At 41.8% G+C, this 22,371-nt stretch overlaps 2 protein-coding genes across 4 annotated transcripts in view; one reads left to right on the top strand and one right to left on the bottom strand.

The window, feature by feature from the left end:
- FTO (FTO alpha-ketoglutarate dependent dioxygenase) overlaps nt 1–9,953 on the bottom strand; it is a 72,152-nt gene extending 62,199 nt beyond the window's left edge. The window contains exon 1 of the mRNA XM_032231144.1: nt 9,809–9,953. Coding sequence (XP_032087035.1) covers nt 9,809–9,850 — 42 coding nt within the window. The 5' untranslated portion in view covers nt 9,851–9,953. The remainder of the gene's footprint in view (nt 1–9,808) is intronic.
- Nucleotides 9,954–10,178: 225 nt separating this feature from the next.
- The window catches only part of RPGRIP1L (RPGRIP1 like), a 74,510-nt gene continuing 62,317 nt past the window's right edge, over nt 10,179–22,371 (top strand). For all 3 annotated transcript variants that reach the window (XM_032230726.1, XM_032230724.1, XM_032230723.1), the window contains exons 1-4: nt 10,179–10,347; nt 12,618–12,733; nt 17,429–17,573; nt 21,077–21,378. In XM_032230726.1, the coding sequence (XP_032086617.1) occupies nt 12,658–12,733; nt 17,429–17,573; nt 21,077–21,378 (523 nt within the window). In that variant the 5' untranslated portion in view covers nt 10,179–10,347; nt 12,618–12,657. The remainder of the gene's footprint in view (nt 10,348–12,617; nt 12,734–17,428; nt 17,574–21,076; nt 21,379–22,371) is intronic.

Genomic DNA, 22,371 nt, shown 5'->3' with positions numbered 1-22,371 from the left:
CAATGCTGATGTCTTGTATTTTACCCACGGGTCTATTTTATCCACAGTCAGAAATGTAAAGAAGAAGGAAAAGAAAAGAAAAGAAACACTACAGCGAGCAGAAACATCCTGAGCTTCTGTCATTGTTTCATTTATAAGAAAACACACAGAGAGATACTAAAAAAGTTAAGACGGCCTCAGGCGGTTGCATCACACAGTAGAGAGGTCATTTTATTTTTATCAAAGAAAGGAGCAGATCATCGTCTTATCGCACATGTTGACATCTCGGGAACTCGGAGAAAGAGGAAGATAAAATCCTACTCCCCTTGAGGTGTTTTAGCCTGCATTTTAAGGAGCAGAGACATTTGGCTATTAAACCGAATAGAATAGAATAGAATAGAATAGCACAACACAGTTGGAAGGGACCTTACAGGTCTTCTAGTCCAACCCCCTGCCTAGGCAGGAAACCCTACACCACTTCAGATAAATGGTTATCCAATGTCCTCTTAAAAACTTCCAGTGTTGGAGCATTCACAACCTCTGGAGGCAAGTTGTTTCACTGATTAATTGTTCTGACTGTCAGGAAATTTCTCTTCAGTTCTAAGTCCTCCACATCCTCCAGAGCAGACTCATAGGGCCCCTTGCTGTCGGAGTCTGGTGGCAGCTCCAACGGCACCTGCTGGTCCACAACAGACATCTAAAATGAAGAATTTTACATTAATTGATACTAAGTTTTAAGAGCTTTGTTCTCAGTTCCGATCGAAGTGATATTTGTCCCGAAGGTGCTTTTTTCAAGAGTTAGCTGTTTTTTCTTTGAAGACATTTCGCTTCTCATCCAATGACGCTTCTTCAGTTCTGACTCCCCACCAACCATCCAGTCAGAGCTGGAGAAGCGTCTCAGAGGACAAGTGAAACGTCTTCAAAGAAAAAAAAGAAAGTCCAATTGCCTCTTGGGGAAAAAAAGCACCTTTTGGGACAAGAGCAACTAAGATGATTGAATGCCTGGAGACAAACGGTTGCAGGATTTGGGCTTGGCAAACTCTGGTGCTGGAGGAGACTCCTGCGAGTCCCTTGAACTGCAAGGCGATCCAACCGGTCAGTCCTAGAGGAGATCAACCCTGACTGCTCTTTAGAAGGCTAGATCCTGAAGAGGAAACTCCAATACTTTGGCCACCTAACGAGAAGGAAGAAGGACTCCCTGGAGAAGACCCTCATGCTGGGAACGATGGAGGGCAAAAGAAGAAGAAGGGAACGACAGAGAATGATGTGGCTGGATGGAATCACTGAAGCAGTCGGCGTGAGCTTCAATGGACTCCGGAGCATGGTAGAGGACAGGAAGGCCTGGAGGAACATTGTCCATGGGGTCGCGATGGGTTGGAGATGACTTTGCAACTAACAACAACAACAATCTAGAGAAAAGAAGGACTGGTGGGGTCATGACAGCAGTATTTCCAATCTCTAGGTTTTGCGTTTGTGTGTGTGTGTTTATTTTAGCTAGATCCTACAGTTGTTTTCATCATTCAGCACATGCAAAGCTCTTGTTCAAGAGACTTTCTGATTTTAGTTTCATGTTTAGTTCTAAAACGGAGGAAATGTTCCTTTGCATGGACCGGTTCTATGGGAGGAAAGAAAACAAACAAACAAACAAACCCCAAAGCCAAATTACCAGGACTCAACACCAGGAGAGATTAGCTGAAAACCTTATTTATTACCGAACAAAAACAATATTTTGCACCATGCTGTTTGGGGGGGGGGGGGGGAAACACAACAACCCAGAGTCTAATCATTTCGATTACATACTGCCAGGGCAGCAATATTTAACCATTTCCAAGCATGATGTCAAAAAAAGAATGATGGTACGTACACACACACACACACACACACACACACACACACACCCCTCTTGCACCAATTTGCCCTGCTTTGCATATCACATGTGTCCCTTATTTTAAAAGGTGGTTAGCACAGGGAAGGCTGCTAGCGTTTCTTCAGATTTAAATGAAGCGAGCCCATTTAACTGGGCTGCGTTATTTATTTTGGAACATAACATTAACATATAAAATACTTCGGGGATGGAGTGGCAGAGAAAACCTTTATTTGTTAAGATAAAAAGGCCGGTTCCCCCCCCTTCGTATCAATCTTGGGCTAATAATGTTTCAGTGCCAACACCCAACGGCAAACCTTTTGTCTGCTTCCAAGCGAAACAGCGCAGATAGAAGAATTAACTGGTAGTCCTTGCCTTACAACGGTTCGCTTAGCGACCATTCGAAGTTGCGACGGCACCGAAAAGAGGGATCTGCGGCCGTTTTTCACACTTAGACTGTACGACCGTGGCCGCCTCCCCGTGGTCACGTAATCCAAATTCAGACGCCGGGTGAGTGACTCGTATTTATGACGGTTGCAGTGCCCCAAGGTCACATGATCTCCTTTTCTGACAAGCGAAGTCAATGAAGAAGCCAGATTCACCGAACAACCGTGTTCCTCCCTTAGTGATTCGCTTAGCGGCGATGTCAAGAAAGGTCGTAAAATGGGGCAAAACTCACTGAACAGCTGTCTTGCTTAGCAAAAGAAATTCCGGGCTTGGTGTTCAGCCATTGGCCTCTCCAGCAGCCGAATCAGAGGAGGAAGCGTGGGGGTCAGAGTCAGCATCAAGGGAACCTGGGAGCTCCGAGGGGCGAGTGGGGATGGAGTGGTCAGAGAGACGGAGAGGCGGAGCCTGGGACATCGGTCAGCCGACAGATGGAGAGTCAACCGCCCCTAGGTCTGAAGATGACTGATGAGGAAGAGGAGGAACACACGGATGAGCAGAAGGAAGAGGAGAGGAGAACAGTGGAAATCTATGGGCCGGTCCTCGGGATGGAAGAGCCACTGCTGCTTGCGGAATCCCACCCTAGCTCTGGGGATAAAAGGCAGGGGGTGCAGTGGTTAGGGTGCAGTACTGCAGGCCACTTCAGCTGACTGTTATCTGCAGTTCAGCGGTTCTAATCTCACCGGCTCAAGGTTGACTCAGCCTTCCATCCTTCCGAGGTGGGTAAAAATGAGGACCCAGATTGTGGGGGCAATTTGCTGACTCTGTAAACCGCTTAGAGAGGGCTGAAAGTCCTATGAAGCGGTATATAAGTCTAACTGCTATTGCTATTGCTATGAATACATGTGGAAGACAACTATTCATTTTCTGGCAGGATTTGTTAGTCTGGGAGAATTATTTTTTTTATTGGGGCTGCTGACACACCTAACAAAGGAAACTTTTGAGTTCAAATCAGAGGGATTGTCATGTTTGGGGAGCTAGGTCAGAACACTCAGTTTTGGTTGTAAGTCAAGGATTACCCCGATTTACTTCTCTATCCATGAAGCTATCCTTTCTCCCATCTGCTCCCTGCGGTTCTGTCCGCCATGGGGCCGCAATCTCGTACTCCAAACTTCCCAATCATCCATCGATTTGGTTTCCCGCATAGTTTATCATCTGAATTCCAACGGGAGCGTAAAAAGAAGCTATTTGTGAGGTCAACCACGGCGCCATGTCAGAGGCCGACATGGTATCGACGGCGGGTGGGAAGAAATTGCCAAATGCAGACGATCAATACCTCGTTTCCCCACTGCAGCCTTAGACACAAACACACATGCGCCCATAACCCTTTTTCGTGGCTATGAAAATAATAATAATGGAAACCGGGAAATAAATGCTTCCCTCTGGCTAAACTCTTTGATTAGTCGAGGGCAGAGGTGACCCCGGCAGCTGCATCAAGCTAAGTTTATCACCTTATATAAAACCGCCAAGACAAGCGTCAAATAAAGAGACACTAGTATTCATTGAAGGCGTTAAGAGTCACTTTCCACCATGCCTGTTTTTTGTTTTTTTTTAAGGACTTCATCTCTAAGAACACAGGCTGTCCTTGACTTACAAACCGCAGTTGAGAAGTGAGATGGTTGTTAAGTGAGTTTGGTGCCCCTTTACGACCTCTCTTGCCACGATGGTTCAGGGAATTACCGCAGTTCACAACTTTTATCTTATGAAAGTTGTTCCACTGATTAGGACAATTAATCAGCAGTGCAACTTTGAACAAGAAGCAATGGGTGGAAACTAATCAAGGAGAGAAGCAACCTTGAACTAGGGAGAAATTTCCTGACAGTTGGAACAATTAATCAGGGGAACAACTTGCCTCCAGAAGTTGTGAATGCTCCAACACTGGACCTTTTTAAGAAGATGTTGGATAACCCTTTGTCTGAAGTAGTGTAGGGTTTCCTGCTTGAGCAGGGGGTTGGACTAGAAGACCTCCAAGGTCCCTTTCAACTCTGTTATTCTATTCTATTCTCCTCTTCTCTTATTTTCTCTTCTATAGTCTCTATTCTATTCCCTCCTATTTTCCACATAGAAAGTTTTATTTTCCATTTTCATAGCATATAATCACATGTATACAATTACATAGTCAATATCATATTGTATTATTAAGTAATTACATCAATTCATCTTACCATCAACTACCAAAGGAAAAAGAAAGAAAGAAAACCAGTTATTGGCTCTTCTGCTCTCCATACACCATATTTATACCTTACTTTCTTCCCTCTCTCTCCTCCCCCTTTCTACATCCTGTCTTCCCTCCATCATTTTCTACTCTACTTCGCCTTCCTTTCTCCTTCTCCTCTCTCCCCTTACCACTCCTCCTTATACACCTCATCTTCCCCCTTCACCCTCTCTGCTATCCCTCTCTTCCTATCTTTCTTCTCTCCTCTGCTTCCCACTCGTCTACATCCTTTCTTCCCTCCATCATTTTCTACTCTACTTCCCCTTCCTTTCTCCTTCTCCTCTCTCCCCTTACCACTCCTCCTTATACACCTCATCTTCCCCCTTCACCCTCTCTCCTGTTCCTCTCCTCCTATCTTTCTTCTCTCCTCTGCTTCCCACTCTTCTACATTCTGTCTTCTCTCCATCCTTTTTACTCTACTTCCCCTTCCTTTCTCCTTCTCCTCTCTCCCCTTACCACTCCTCCTTATACACCTCATCTTCCCCCTTCACCCTCTCTCCTGTCCCTCTCTTCCTATCTTTCTTCTCTCCTCTGCTTCCCACTCTTCCTCTAATTCACTTGGTGTATTTCAGCTTCTGAGCAAACTCCCTTTTGTGTTGATGGTAATTATAATTCCATTTCAATATACATAAAAAAGAAAAAATAGCAGTATACATGTACAATCATAATACCTATTCTTTCCTATTTTCCATTCTCTATTCAATTCAATAAAATTCTATTCTATTCTACTTTATTCTATTTTCTCTTCTATATTCTCTATTCTATTTTCCATTCTCCTATCCTATCCTATCCTATTCTATTCTAACAGCGCTCCGTGCTCCTTCGGCATTTAGTCATGCCAGCCACATGACCACGGAGACATCTTCGGACAGCGCTGGCTCTTCGGCTTTGGAACGGAGATGAACACCCCCCCCCCCCAGAGTCAGGAACGACTAGCACATATATGCAAGGGAAACCTTTACCAAGCACAGTCAATAAGGGTGCCAACTTCACTTAAAGTCCGTGTTACTCACTCAACAACTGCAGCGATTCACTTAACAACCTTGGCAAGAAAGGTCCTAAAATGGGGCACTTAACAATGGTCTGGCTGAGGAATGGAAATGTTGCGCTCAATTGCAGTCGTAAAATAAAGAGGACTTACCTGTATTGGCAGGTGCTTAAGCATTCGCAAGATACACTCCTGAGCTTATTTACAGCACGGGAAACGTATCCCTCCAGAAGTTTATATTTAGCTGCTTAATAAATCTGAGCCCGGCCATAACTCAGGCAAGACAAACCTCGCTCCTTAATTAAAAAGGCCATTTAAAAAAAAAAAGAGGAAGGGGGGAAGAAAAGAAAAAGAAACCAGAAGGACATTGCTTGGGCTAAGCGGGAAGATTAAGCGGCTGTCCAGTCAGCTCTTCCCTGTTTTGGCCAGGGAAGATCCAATTGAGGGCAAGGAGGGTTTAAATCATGACAAATAAACCATCCGAACGGCTGGATTAACACATCTCCAGTTATAACAAGTAATTTTACAGAGGATTAGTATCTTGATGGGCTGATCAATACGAGACTCGAGCTGCCATTACCGATGAAGAGAAAATTACCCCTCCGGTGTAATCAAGGGTGTGTGTGTGTGTATGTGTGTTAGTTCTCCTTCATTTACAAAAGCCATTATTGTAATGGTTCCCAGCGTTAACAGCTGGGGCAACCTGAAGCGGGCAATCCGGGGGCCGTGATGAATTTTAAAACAGACAGCATTTGCCACGCTCTCCATCTTACCTTTCATCGGCTCGCCCTCCTGAAATCAGGGCCATTGTTTCCAACCCACAGGTGATGCATTACGCCCCACGTGCGCTATTACTCCATAAGCTGTCTCGGTAATAGCGCTGGGGAGTGGGGGAGCCAGTGGCTCAGCATCCTGGACCCTTCCGAGCAGACAATTTTTGTTTTTAACTTTTATAAACACACACACACACACAGAACACACGTCTCTTTGCATATGTGTATGTGTATTTCTATACGCATCTACGGTCTGATCTAAGAGTAGTACACAAAATTATCTGCTACAATGTCCTACCCAGTGGTGGGTTGCTCATCCCGTTCCAACCGTACCGGTTGGAACGGGGCCGGCGGCATCCTCGTGCATGCACGCAGTTCACGGATGCGTCTTAGCGCCTGCATAATGCTCCAGCTGCTCACGGAGAATCGCGCAGGTGCTTATGTGCCATGCACCTGCGTGGAAGCGCAGAAGCCTTCAAAGACCGGTGAGGAGCGCGGGCGGGCGGGTGGGCCCTTCAGCATTCCCAGAAGTTACTTACTTCCGGGTTCACCGACCAACCGGTCCGCACGGACCACTGCGGACCGGTTGAAACCCACCCCTGGTCCTACCTGTCAACAACTATTTCAGCTTCAACCACAATAATAGATGGGCAAAACAACAGATACAAAGTCAAGGTTACTGTAACATTACTGCCAAAAAGGCATTAAGTGTTGTTAACCTAATTTTGCAAAGCTTCTTCTCCGGTAACATTGTATTGCAAACGAGGGGATACAAAACCTTTGCCAGACCAATTCTCGAATACAGCTCGTCTGCCTGGAATCCACACTGTATATGGGACATTTTATATGATTTAGCGGGTCTAGAGGTATTTCACGAGAAGAGTCCTCTACTCCTCTGCTCACAATAGAATCCCTTACGCCACCAGGCTCGAAATTTGGACAACATGGAGCTACTCCACCTATGGTTTGACCTAAGCATAGTACACAATAGTACCATAGTACTATTGCCATAGTACATTCATTATTCTATTCTACTCTTTATTCTTTATTCTATTCTATTCTTTAATCTGTTCTGTTTTATTTTATTCTATTCTTTATTCTATTCTATTCTTTAATCTATTCTATTCTTTATCCTATTTATTATTCTATTCTATTCTTTATTCTATTCTTTATTCTATTCTATTCTTTATTCTATTCTATTCTTTATCCTATTTATTATTCTATTCTATTCTTTATTCTATTCTTTATTCTATTCTTTATTCTATTCTTTATTCTATTCTATTTTATTCTATTCTATTCTTTATTCTATTCTATCCTATTCATTATTCTATTCTTTATTCTATTCTATTCTTTATTCCATTCTATTCTTTATTCCATTCTATCCTTTATCCTATTCATTATTCTATTCTATTCTTTATTCTATTCCATTCTTTATTCTATTCTAATCTATTCTTTATTCTATTCTATTCTCTCGCTATAAAAACAAATGAAACTAACAAACACAATGAAACCACAGAACCAAACTTGCCTTTTTTGTTGCAGTTTATGAGACACAGAAAGACAAAGTTACAGCTCTTGCTGGAATGCTACACAACAATTGCAACCTTACCCAAAATAAAATGCATTAAAGGCCAATGGTATTTCCAAATAATGATCTGTGGAGCTGCATTGTTAAACAATGTATTCTTTTAGAAAATAGGGGAAAGACTTAAGGCATAAGTTTGTTATTTGCAATGCAGCCAGAAATATCAGGGGAGGAATGAGGTCTTTCTCCTAGCATTTGAAAGGACTGAATCTGCCCTCAACTACTTCAGGAGTTGATATTTTTTTCTTATCACTGATGTTATTCATTTATTTGATATTTGATTCATACTCGACCTGTATTTATTTTATACATAGCTCAAGGGAGCTAGTATAACTAATAACCATGGGCACATGATCAAAATTCAAACACTTGGTAACTGATTCATATTTATGACGGCGGGAGCATCCCGTGTGTTATATGATCCCCTTTTGTATCAGTTGTTAAGTGAATTGCTATTGCTAGTCAATTGGGAAGCCCGATTCACTTAACAACCATCTTACTAACATTGCAAAGTAATGTTTCTTTCAGCGACGATACAGGTGGTCCCTGACTTACGACCCACAATTCTGAGCCCAACATTTGTTGCAGTCCAGTGTGTTTTGCCCCCCTTTTATGACCTTTCTTGTTACGGTTGTTAAGCGAATCACTGCAATTATTAATTAAGTAACATGTTTACGTGAATCTCATTTTTCCATTGACTTTGTCTCCCTTCCCACTTGACTAAACTTTCAGCCATAAGCCTGAGGAAACTATTATTTGGCAGTGCTATAAAGCAGATTGGTGGCCGGAAGGTCGCAAAAGGAGATTACAGGACTTACGGGATACTGCAACCGTCATAAATGTGAATCAGTTGGCAAGCATCAAAATGTAAACCACGTGACCCTTGGGATGCTGCATCGGTCGTAAGTGTGAAAAATGGTCCTAAGTCCCCTTTTTCATTGCTGTTGCTGTCATGAAATGAACTGTTGTAAGTCCAGGGACACCATTTCACACAAATAGTTGTCCAATCTCTTCGGAAAAACCTCCGGTGTTGGAGCACCCACAACTTATTATTTTATTATATATTTTATTTATTTCATTTTTTAATTATTTTATTTTATTATTTTTACTATTTTTATTTAATTTTATTTATTTATGTTTTATTTTATTTATTTATTTATTTTATATTTTATTTATTGTTTTATTTATTTTTATTATTCTATTCTATTCATTTATTTTATTCATTTTATTTTATTATTTTATTTTATATTTTATTTATTTCATTTTTAAAATTATTTTAGTTTATTATTTTATTTATTTTTACTATTTTTATTTTATTTATTCATGTTTTATTTTATTGTTTTATTTTATTATTTTATTTTATTATTTTATTTATTTTTACTATTTTTATTTAATTTATTTTTATTTTATTATTTTATTTTATTATTTTATTTTATATGTTATTTCATTTTTTAAATTATTTTATTTTATTATTTTATTTATTTTTACTATTTTAATTTAATTTATTTATATTTTATTTTATTTATTTTATATTTTATTTATTTATTTATTTATTTATTTATTCTATATTTTATTTCATTTATTATTTTATTTATTTTTATTATTCTATTCATTTATTTTATTTATTTATTTTATTTCATTTTATTTCGTTTGTCACTCAGGTACAAGATAACATGAATAAGAATAAACACGAATAAGAACACAAGCAATGGGGACAGTTGGACAAGGGACTTTAGGCACGCTGGTGCACTTCTGCACGCCCCTCCTAGTGGCAAGTCGTTCCGCTGGTTAATGGTTCTCTGCTCAATCAGTTTGTGCAAAGCCGAGATTTGCACGCTGAAGTTGCACACTTGGTTGGTTGGGGGGATCAACCCAGCGCATCAGTTCGGCTGAGGGGGGAGTAGCGCACCTGCAGGTGCCCGCACCTGTGTGCCGGGGCTGCTTTCGGGCTAAGCTTTACCTTCGCCTCCTTCTCCCTTTCCTCCGCTCTAGCTCTCCTCATGCTCCTCCGGCGAGTTTCCTTCCCCACGTGCGAAAAGAACCCGACTCGCTTCCCGCCTTGAACAGGGGAGAAACGTCCTTCCTGAGGCAGCGCTTGTCAGCCTTTCGGGACTCTGGAACCACAACTCCCGAGCTGCCCCGCGCGGCTTCCGCCGGCGGTTGCCATTCCCGGAAACGCGAGAAAGGCGTAGTTTGCTACCCGCGGGCGGGAAAGCGAAGGGGTTCCCTGGCGGAGAAATACAACTCCCAGAAGTCAGCGCGGCGGTGTAGCGAGGGTGGTGGGGGGAAACGTCTCTTTTGGAAGATCGGCCTCGGGCGGAAGTGACGTTGGGGGTAGCAACGGAGGCGGTTGCTAACGAGGGAACGCGACGCAGCGAGGAAGAGGAGGAGGAGGAAGAAGAGGAGGAAGGCTGCTGTGAGCCGGGCAGGAGGAGGAGGAGGAGGAGGAGGAGATGAAGGCCAGGCGGGCCTGGGGGAAAGAGATCGGCTGCAGCATCTGTAGGTCATTCTGCTATGAATATATTTCATTGATTGATTGATTGATTGATTGATTGACTGATTGATTAGGGCTCCCTATGGACGCTTTATGTATTTTTCGAAAAGATCCGGAATTATTAAAAAGAAGGGAGCCACATCTGAGATGCTAGGTGTATAAAATGCTGCAGATGACAAGATTCACCTATGCACATACAGGTAGTCCTCGACTTATGACCACAATGGAGCCCAACATTTCTGTTGCTAAGTGAGACCTTGGCGAAGTGAGCTTGAGGATTTCTTTTTTTTTTTTTTTTGCACGGAATCACCGCAGTCTGTAAATTAGTAACCCCGTCGTTAAGTGAATCTGGCTTACCCCTGGACTTTGCTTGTCCGACGGTCGCGAAAGGTGGATCCAGTGACCTCTGCAACCGTCATCAATACGAGTCAGATGCCGAGCGCCTGAATTTTGATCACGTGACTGCGGGGACGGCGGCTGCCACGGGCGTAAGCGTGGAAAAACGGACATCAGTTGCGTTTTCCAGTCCCGTTGTAACTTCAGAATGGTCACTAAATGAACTGTGGTAAGACGAGGGCTACCTGTCGTAAATGTGAGTCAGTTGTCAAGCGTCTGAAGTTCGATCACGCAATCATGGGGACGCCAGAAAGGTTGTAACTGCTGGCAGGGTCCAAGAGAAGAGCCTTTTCTGCTATGGCTCCCCTTCTCTGGAAGATTCATTTTAATTTTAATTTTATTTTATTTGTAAAACATGTACGAGATAACAGGTATAAGTATAAACATGGACATGAACAAAGGAAATGAGTACAAATAAATGGGGACAGTAGGACAGGGACGGTAGGCACCAGTGGTGGGTTTCAAAAATTGTTGGGTGTGGCCTCCTTTGTGGGAGTGGCTTGCCACCCATGTGACTGGATGGGAGTGGCTTTCTGCCCATGTGACCGGATGGGAGTGGCTTGCCGCCCATGTGACCGGATATGAAATTATGAATTAGTACTTAGGTCGGTCCAAGTAGCTATTCAGAAGTTAGTGGTTAGAAGCAATCGTAAAGCAAGATATGGAATTAAAACCAGAAATATTTTGTTGGCTATTTGAAAGGGAGTATAATATATATTTAATTTAACACAAGTTAGCAGCTGCTGGAATTGTGTTTGCACAACAGTGGAAAAACAGAGATATGTAAATGAATAAATATTACAATGTGCAGGAATAAATAAATTGACAATTAAAATCAAGAAGGCTTTGAATACTTTTTCACGTGGGATTGGTTTTAGCAATTGCCAACTAACGGAAACAGAAATTAGAAATCCAAAAGTATGAAAGAAAACACCAATTATGTAAGGAAAGGTGACTGGCACACTGGTATGCTTATGCACGCCCCCTTTACGGACCTCTTAGGAAAGGGGTGAGGTCCATGGTGGACAGTTTGAGGTTGAAGCTGTGAGGGTTTGAGGATGTAACAACGGAGTCAGATAGAGCATTCCAGGCGTTGACCACTCTGTTGCTGAAGTCGTATTTTCTGCAATCGAGTTCGGAGCGATTAACCTTGAGTTTGTATCCTTAGTTTGCCCGTGTATTATTGAGGTTGAAGCTGAAGTAGCCGTTGACAGGTAGGACGTTGTAGCAGACAATTTTGTGTACTATGCTTAGGTCAGACCTTAATCGGCGGAGTTCTGGGTTGTCCAAGCCCAAAATTTCGAGCCTGGTGGCGTAAGGGATTCTATTGTGAGCAGAGGAGTGGAGGACTCTTCTCGTGAAATACCTCTAGACCCGCTAAATCGTATTAATGTCCGATATACAGTGTGGATTCCAGGCAGGCGAGCTGTATTCGAGAATTGGTCTGGCAAAGGTTTTGTATCCCCTCGTTTGCAATACAATGTTACCAGAGAAGAAGCTTTGCAAAATTAGGTTAACAACACTTAATGCCTTTTTGGCAGTGATGTTACAGTGAGCTCTGGCATTGAGATCATTTGAGATGAGTACTCCAAGGTCCTCTACGAGGTCGTATCCACCCAGCTTGTATTTGGTGTTCTGATTTTTGTTGCCAATATGTCAGACAGAGCATTTGTCGGTTGAGATTTGGAGTTGCCGATTGTTTGACCATTCTGACACATCATGGCTCCCCAAGGTGAGATCCCCACCCATCCTTTTGTTTTTCCCGAAAAACATGGAGACCAAGGAAGGACCCCTCATTTCAATCCTAGCTACAGATATTCTCCTTTGGCCACTGAATGTAATTTGCTCTGTTCTCTGTGTCATTTGTTTTGTAAAACAGAGCAGGAAATTTGTAGCGCCGTGCCGTTTAAACCTCAGCCATGTCTGCTGAAGCTGATGAAATATCGGAAGATCTCCCAGTGAGAGACGTGGGTCTAAACCTCGGAGGACATTCAGGTTTGTCACCCTGGTTAGAAATTGAATAAACTCTTTAATGTCTCTGTCTGGTAGAAAGGTTCTTCTGCTAAATTGACTACTGTAACGCTCTCTACATGGGGCTGCCCTTGAAGAGCACCCGGAGGCTTCAACTGGTCCAGAATGCGGCTGCGTGGGTTATCATGGGGGCACCTAGGTGCTCCCATGTTACAGCCCTTTTAGGCGGCCTGCACTGGTTGCTGGTTGTCTTCCGGGTGCGATTCAAGGTACTAATTATGACCTTTAAAGCGCTCCATAGCTTAGGCCCAGGATACCTGCGAGACCACCTACTGCCACTGGTAGCCTCCCACCGTCCAGTGCGATCCCACAGAGTTGGCCTCCTCAGGGTGCCGTCGGCCAGACAGTGTCGGCTAGCGACCCCCAGGGGGAGAGCCTTCTCTGTGGGACCCCCTTCCCTCTGGAATGAGCTGCCCCCGGAGCTTCGTATAATCCCCGACCTCCACGCGCCCTAAAAAGTTGGCTTTTCCAGCAAGCCGGCCTGGCCTGAACAAAATAAAATAAATGATTGATTATTGTTAATTTTAATCTATTTTTAAATGTTATTGTTAATATAAATTGGGTTTCTTTTTGGATACTCTTATCTAATTTTCTTTTTAACTTCTGTAATATGTGTTTTTTTAAATGTCGCACGCCGCCCTGAGTCCTTTGGGAGAAGGGCGGCATATAAATCCAATAAACAAACAAACAAATTATCTCAGAGGGTACATACAGTCACTGTTCCCTCTAAGGTGCGCGCGTGCGCGGCCGCGCACATGGCAAGAAACCCCTGCGCAGAGGTTTCTAACTCCCGCGCAGAGGTTTCTTTCAAAGCAAACGTGGGGAAGTCCTTTGCAGGCGGCTAGAACTGGCTGCCTGCAAAGGACCTCCCCAAACTTGTTTCAGCGGCAGCTCTCAGCCTGGGCGGCAGCGTCATGCAGGCTGTGGAACGAGGGGGAGGAGGAGGGAACCAAAGAGAGGCTTTTGCCGAGTCTGCGCCCCACAGCCAGGACCGTCCTTGCGCCTCAAGCCGCGTTTCTTCCTGCAAAGCCCTTCTGGCGTCAAACGGAACTCTCGGGTTGCCCGAAGGGCTTTGCAGGAAGAAACGCGGCTTGAGGCGCAAGGACAGTCCTGGCTGTGGGGCGCAGACCCGGCAAAAGCCTCTCTTTGGTTCCCTCCTCCTCCTCCTCCTCCTCCTCCTTCTTTCTGGAGCCCCTTCCTCAAAGATTTGGTACCAAAGCAATGGCGGTGAGGAAGTTGTGTCTTTTGGATTTTGCACTGTTGTCTTTTCAATGGTTCTCAGACTGGTTGAACCTTTAGCAGCTGGGGTGATATTCTTTACTGTTAAGGTTACAATTGGATGTGTTGGACGAATCTTAAAAGATGAAACTTTTATTAAAACGTTTGACTTAACTAAAAACGTCTTCCTTTTTCTTCTTCTTCTTAAATATGATTTATTTATTTTTACTTCAGAAGTTTGATGACCGTTGTACAAACTAATCCAACCTAAATGTAGAGGAGGAGAAGAAGGGGTGGGATTTAAAAAGAGCAGAGGAAAAAGAAAAGAAAGCATGAAGAAAACATAAAGAAAGGGATGGGAGGGAGGGAAGGAAGGAAGGCACTTTATGTTGAAACAGAAAATATTATATAAGGAAGAAAATGGAAATAACTTAGGAAGGAAGGAAGGAAGGAAGGAAGGAAGGAAGGAAGGAATTGCACTTAATATTGAAGGAAAAGAGAATGAAGGAAAAATTATTGGAAGGATTGAAAGAAGGAAGGAGGAACAAAGAATTACACTTAATATTGAAATGGAAAAGAAAATATAATGAATGAAAGAAGAAGTATAGGAAGGGAAGGAAGGAAGGAAGGAAGGAAGAAAGAAAGAAAGAAAGAAAGAAAGAAAGAAAGAAAGAAAGAAAGAAAGAAGAAAGAAACAAAGACTGTTGAAACAGAAAAGATAATATAAGGAAGAAAATGGAAAGACGTATAGGAAGGAAGGAAGGAAAAAAGGAAGACAATGTTGAAATGGAAAAGAATATAAGGAAGAAAATGGAAAAAAGTATAGGAAGAAAGGAAGAAATGTACTTAATATTGAAACAGACAAGGGAATGAAGGAAAAAATATTGGAAGGATTGAAAGAAGGAAGAAAGAATGGAAGGAACAAAGACAATGTTGAAATGGAAAAGAATATAAGGAAAAAAATGGAAAAATGTTAGGAAGGAAGAATTACACTTAATATTGAAACAATTGAATATAATGAAGGAAAAGGAAACAGGAATAAGGGAGGGACGGAGGACTTCAGCTCCCAGAATTTCCCTGCCTGAAGAATTCTGGGAACTGAAGTCCACCCCTCGTAAAGTGACCAAGGCTGGGAAAAGAATCCGCACTAGGGACAATGCAAGCTATGCTTCACCCCGTCAGTCCATCTTAGCGTGCAAGAAAGACATCAGACAACGCCATAGTTGCTATGGTAGCATTTGGCTATGCGCAGCAATGCTCTCCTGGTCTTTATGGGTGGGAGGGGGGCAGTTGAGCTATGATGCTAATCCCCTCGTGGGAACACAGAGGGTGGGAGAAGAGAACCAAAGAACTTCAAACTCCAAGGTTCTGGAGTGGAGAATAAGGGGATCAACTTTGTCTAAATGATATTGACATATAAAGAACGGTTGTAGGAACTGGGTATGTCCAGTTTGATGAAAAGAAGGACTAGGGGAGACATGATAGCAGTCTTCCAATATCTCAGGGGTTGCTCCAAAGAAGAGGGAGTCAAGCTATTCTCCAAGGCACCTGAGGGTAGAACAAGAAGCAATGGGTGGAAACTAATCAAGGAGAGAAGCAACCTAGAACTAAGGATAAATTTCCTGACAGTGAGAACAATTAACCAATGGACCAACTTGCCTCCAGAAGTTGTGAATGCCCCAACACTGGAAGTCTTTAAGAAGATGTGGGATAGCCATTTATCTTAAGTGGTGTAGGGTTTCCTGCCTAAGCAGGGAGTTGGACTAGAAGACCTCCAAGGTCCCTTCCAATTCTATTTCTATTGTATTCTCTATATTCTATTCTTTCTCTATTCTATTCTAATCTCTTCTGAACTAAATGTTTATCTAGAACTCAAATAAATAGCTGCTTTTTGGTTTTATTTTTTTTAATATTTATCAGTCTCTCTTTTATTCCATACTTCTGGTTGAAAGACTATTCTATGCCATGCTAAACAAATGCATGTTCTAGTGGCGGTGGGGGCTCGTTGGCATCTTCAGCAGCAGCCCTGCCTCCTGTGAAAAAACCGAAGATGGAGCAGATCCACGCAGATGACGTTGCTGCAACGTGACTGGAAGAGGAATTCTGGGAGTTGAAGTCCACAAGGCTTAAAGCTGTCAGGTTTGAAGACCCCTGGGGTTTTTTTCCTAAAGGGTTAGGGGTGCGAGGGTCTTGTAACTTGACAGCTTTAATACTTGCACGCTTCAATGCCAGAGTTTCTGAGCCAACATTTTGGTTGCTAAGCAGGACCGTTGTTAAGTGATACTGATATTATATAACACTTTTAATTAAGCGGGTACCTTGAATAAACATAACTTTGAGTTTCAAATAATACTGATTTCGTTGTTGTCTTAGGTGACATCTGTGAAAAAAATTCAGGTGCTCAGGCATGAAAATGTGCCGCTCAAACACTATACTTTTCCGCTCACACTGAAAAAAAATTAGAGGGAACATTGCATACAGTATCATTTATTTTGTTCGGAATGGAGCAAGCTTTAGCCTTCTTCCAGTTTGACTACAATCATAGTGATTTGAATCCTCACAGAGGGTTACGTGGACACAAGGGCTCAGGGGATAAAGACGCTCAGCTTGTCAGCTGCAGCCCAGGCTTGAGACCCAAGTGCCGCAAAACGGGGTGAGCTCCTGTTCCTCGCTCCCGCTCCTGCCCACCTAGCAGTTTGAAAGCCTGAAAATGCAAGTAGATAAGTAGGTATCACTTTGGTAAGTGGAAAGTAACAGCGTTCCGTGTGTCTCAGGATATAATCATGATCATGGAAATGTCTTCGGACACTGCTGGCTCCCTCGGCAAAGAAACAGAGATGAGAGTTTCCCCCTAAGACCAAACACGACTGGACAGGGGAAGCCTTTACCTTTACCTTAAAGAGGTGTATGGGTCCCTGAGGTTACCTATTTGGTGTTTAGTGTATTGCAAAGCTATAGGAACAGAAACTTGCATGTCTGAATGTGCTTCCTCCCTCTCTTTTTATCTTCACTTAAACTAGGAAGGGGCTCATAAGTTACTCATCTTACTTTCTTGACTCAGACCTCTCTTTCTTTCTTTCTTTCTTTCTTTCTTTCTTTCTTTCCTTCCTTCCTTCCTTCCTTCCTTCCTTCCTTCCTTCCTTCCTCCTTCCTTCCTTCCTTCTTTTTTCCTTCCTTCTCTCTTTATTTTCTCTTTCTTATTTTCCTTCCTTCCTTCATTTCTTCCTTCCTTCCACATTCTCTCTAACTTCTACCCTTTGATCAGCGTTGGAAGGACCCATTTCATCCCTGAGCTCAGCCTTTTCTAAGGCCATTGCAGAGGAATTGGCAAACGTTTCCTGAAGTCAAATCTGTCATTAGCAAAATTCACAGTAGATCTAACACCCCACCCACCCCCAAAAAAATCCTTCCTTCCTCAACCTCCTCTTCCTCCTTTTGCAGAACCATCAGGTGCCCAAAATGTAAAGGCTCGGCAAATCGTTTCGCGGATTCACCGGGAGGAGCTTGAAGATCGATACCTCCGCTTACAAGAGGAGAACATCTTGCTGAAACAACATGCCCGTAAGCAAGAAGATAAGATTAAAAGGTCTGGCTTCCTTTTTTTTTTTTTCATGTCTTTATTTATTTTATTTATATAACATTGAATTTCCATTGAACAGTGTGCGTATAGTTATTTTCAAACAATCATAATACACATATTTGTTGTAGTATTCATTAATAATATTGATACTATAATAATATGATAACAATAATACTTAACATCTTCTTTAACAACTCTCCACATTAATATTTCCTCTTTTCATGTCTCCTCCTTTTTGACTTCTGTTTCTGTTGTCTAGCCATTGATAAAATACACCCCAAATATATTCAGTTTCTTCTTTGTCCTTAATAGTGAGTGTTAATCTATCCATTTCTGCGCATTCTAATATTTTCTTAATTACATTCTCATCTGATGGAATCTCATCGTTTTTCCGTTACTGTGCAAATACAATTGTGTTTGCGGTTAGTATATGAAAAACCATATATATATATATATATATATATATATGTGTGTGTGTGTGTGTGTGTGTGTGTGTGTGTGTGTATACATACATACATACATATGTTGTATTTGTGCTGATAAATAAATAAAGGGAGACTAGTATAGATCTATTTCAAGCTATTTAGCTCTCATCAGCTAGCCTTACCCTTACTGGGATTCGAACCTGTGCATCCTATTGCATCTAAATAGCTTGAAATAGATCTATACTAGTCTCCCTTTATTTATTTATCAGCACAAATACAACAAACGTAACAAAGGCAACAGTAAAAATATTGGGTTTCTGTCATGATGGACTCTTGTGACGAGCCGATAGACAGATGATGGAAGCAGTTAGCTTCCTCCCATAATTGGGGCATACCAGGGGTTGTGACACTAAATATATACATACATACATACATACATACATACATACATACATACATACATACATACACATACATACATACATACATACATACACATACATATACATACACACAAACACACACACATATATATATATATACATACATACATACATACATACATACATACATACATAGTCTTTTTATCATATTTTTCTGGTATAATGCCCAACAAAAATATTGGTCTGGCTTCCTTATTGATTCCCTAAAATGTTGTTTGTAAAATGAAACATGGGTAGTCCTCGGCTTAACGACCACAATTGAGCCCAGGATTCATGTTGCTAAGTACGACATGGGTTCAGTGAATTTTGCCCCATTTTGCGAATTTTTTTGCCATCGTTGTTTAAGCGAAACACTGCAATTGTTAAGTGAGTCAGACGGATGTTAAGTGAATGTGGTTTCCCCATCGACTCGGCTTGTCGGAAGGTCACCGAAGGGGATCCCATGACCCCGGGAAAGACGCAACTGTCGTAAATCAGTTGCCCAGCATATCAATTTTTATCACTTGAGCGAGGGATGCAACGGTCGTAAGTGTGGAAAATGGCTCAGGCTGTTGTAAGCTGAGGACCTTCTGTACTTGAAGAGAGTATCCTATCGTGGGATGATAAATTAAGGAATTAAGCTGGGTTCCTTTATGCATTTTTTAAAGCTCTCTTTTTAAAAAAGAAAAAGAACTTACATTTTTTTAAAGATCTTACTCAACTTCGGGAGACTTTAACCTTCTTTGTTCATTACAGCAAATCACTTCTGTGTTCATCTCCAAGGGCTGAACATCATATCCTCCTCCCGCATATGTTTTTTCTTTTCTTGGTTAGAGAAAAAAGCAGGAGTTTAATAAAAAAAAGAAAAAAGTAGGGGAAATCCTTAAATAGATGAAGTGTGCCTCTATTTTCAGGCTCCCGCCTGGGTTTTCCACAAAGGAAAAGGAAGAGAAATCAAATGTCTTCCTACAAACTAGATGCAGCCGTTTAAGAGATGTGCGACCAATGTAGTGAAAGTTTTGTACTTCCCTCCTCCATCAAAGCCCCCTTTTGTTTCTTAGCCTGCCAAGTTCTTCTCCCCGACCTAATCCTTCACTGCTGCCAATACCTTCTGATTTTAGGGGCTATTACATCACCCTTCCACGCTCCTTGGTCTTTTGTTCTAGCTTCCCTCTGTTTATCAAAACTCCAGAAGAATCAAAGGTGCAACTCTGGAGACGCCAAAAGCAAAAAGAAAAACACCATATTTTTTTTTGCCCTTTTAAAATTAGATGAAAACCATTCCTCCTGCATCCAATTATTATCCAACCATGAGCTGTTAAGCCTCTCCTGAAACAAATTCCTTCTGTGTCCAATCACACTTGGCCAATAAAGAATTCTATTCTATTCTAAATTCCATTCTTTTCTATTCTAAATTCTATTCTATTCTATTTGAAATTCCTATTCTATTCAAAATTATATTCTATTCTAAATTTATTATATTTTATTCTAAATTATATTCTAAATTATATTTTATTCTAAATTATATTATATTCTATTCAAAATTCTATTCAAAATTCTATTCAAAATTCTATTCAAAATTCTATTCTATTTGAAATTCTATTCTATTCGAAATTCTATTCTATTTGAAATTCTATTCTATTCTAACTTCTATTCTATTCTAACTTCTATTCTAACTTCTATTCTATTCGAAATTCTATTCGAAATTCTATTCTATTCAAAATTCTATTTGAAATTCTATTCTAACTTCTATTCTATTTGAAATTCTATTCTATTTGAAATTCTATTCTATTCGAAATTCTATTCTATTCGAAATTCTATTCTATTCGAAATTCTATTCTATTCTAACTTCTATTCTAACTTCTATTCTAACTTCTATTCGAAATTCTATTTATTATTCTGTTCTATTCGTAATTCTATTCTATTCTAAACTATATTCTATTTATTATTCTTTTCTATTCAAAATTCTTTTCTAACTTCTATAACTTCTATTCTAAATTCTATTCTATTCTAGATTCTATTCTATTCTAAATTCTATTCTATTCTGAATTCTGTTCTATGCATTATTTGCTAAGGATGAGAAGCAGTTAGGCACAGAGGATGATTAAAAGCTGGCCTGGTGCACCTACTCCTTTTTATTTTTTATTTGGTAGAAATCCTACAGGTTTTGTTTCCCCGTCCTTGCATGGAAGCAAGACCTCAGCGCAATGTGTTACATATTGCAAGCATACACGGGGTTGTTTAATATCATATGGAACTGCGGCCTTTGGGCCTGGCCTCACCACATCCCGAATCTTTCACGACACTTAGCAGAGTCCAGAGTTTCTTAGGAAGGTCACCCGTTCCAAATTTGAGCAGCATATGGAGCAAATATGTGTCCCTTCCCACATCAACTTTCAGTGATAAGCCTTAGGAAACTATTATTTGTCAGTGCTATAAAGCAGATTGCTGGCCGGTGGTTCCAATTATCATCAAAGGCCTCTTTCGCAGGCCCTCGTAGTTCTATCGAAACCTGAAATTTATTACTCAGGTTCTGCCAGCCGAAGTCTTCACAGTGATTATGTTCCTTTCAACAAAGTGCTTTTTCATGCTGATTCCCCCCTCCCTTTCCTTCTCTCCCCCCCCCCCCCACCGTTGGATACATCTGACTCGTTTCCTCCAGAATGGCCACCAAATTAATACGTCTCATTAATGACAAGAAGAAAGCAGCAGAGCAGATCGGGGGCGTCCCCAGGCGGCTGGGTCAGGACGTGGAGATGGAGGAAGTGATCGAACAACTTCAGGAGAAAGTCCGGGACTTAGAAAAACAGAACGAAATGATACGCAACCGGCTGATTTCGACCAAACAGCAACTTCAGCTTCGAGGCCAAAGACACACGCCCTACAATTACGTCCAGGCACGGGTGAACACGGGACTCAAGAAGGCGGCGGAAGGTTTGAGAGCCCACGAGGCCACCAAGAAAGGTATTGGATTGAGCTCTTAACGGTCTACGTTTCCGATAGGTGAGAGGTTAAACCTGTGTCTTAGATGCCCAAGAAATAGTGGTGATTCTTTTGGACAATTGGTCAACGCTAAACACCCCCGACATAAATCAGAAGGATTTCAGTTGATTTAATACTATGAATCTGGGTTGATTGAATTCCTTCCATTTTTTAAAATCATTTTTAAGGAGGTCTTCGGGTTTTCCTTTCCTCTTTCGAAAGGCAACCTATATACTACTACGATCCACTACAGGTAGTCTTTGGGTTATGACTATCATCGAACCCCCAGATTTCTGTTGTTAAGTGAGACATTGGTTGAGTGAGTTTTGTCTCATTGTGCAACCTTTCTTGCCCCAGTCCTTAAGTGAATGACCACCAGGGTTAAGTTAGGAACACTTGAGTGAGTCTGGCTGCCCAGTTGACTTGATCACGTGACTCTGGGACCTTGTAACTGTTATAAATATAAATTTGGTTGCCAAACATCTGAATTTTGATCATATGACCATCGAGATGCTTCAAGAGTTGTGTGTGCGTAGAGAGTCTCAGTCCCTCCAGGTCATGGTTGTCCCAAAGGTGCTTTTTTTCAAGAGGCAACTCGACTTGTATTTGTATTTTGTATTTTATTATTTGTATGCCGCCCTTCTCCGGGAGGACTCAGGGCGGCGAACAATTCAAGGGGGAAAAAAAAGGGGGAACATAAAAGACAAAATACAAATAATAAAAGTAGACAACAGTCGCACAACCATACATGTCGAGAGGGGAGGGAACTCATCACCCCCAGGCCTGCCGGCAAAGCCAGGTTTTGACGGCTTTTCGGAAGGCCTGGAGAGAGGTGAGGGTCCGAATCCCTGCGGGGAGTTCATTCCAGAGGGCCGGAGCTGCCACAGAGAAGGCCCTCCCCCGGGTAATAGCCAGGTGGCATTGGCTGGTAGATGGCACCCGGAGGAGGCCGGCCCTGTGTGATCTAACGGGTCT

Source organism: Thamnophis elegans, chromosome 14 (genome assembly GCF_009769535.1).
Source record: "Thamnophis elegans isolate rThaEle1 chromosome 14, rThaEle1.pri, whole genome shotgun sequence".
Lineage (NCBI taxonomy): Eukaryota > Metazoa > Chordata > Lepidosauria > Squamata > Colubridae > Thamnophis > Thamnophis elegans.
Note: the sequence above shows the minus strand (reverse complement) of the source record. Positions and strands in the feature narration are given on the sequence as shown.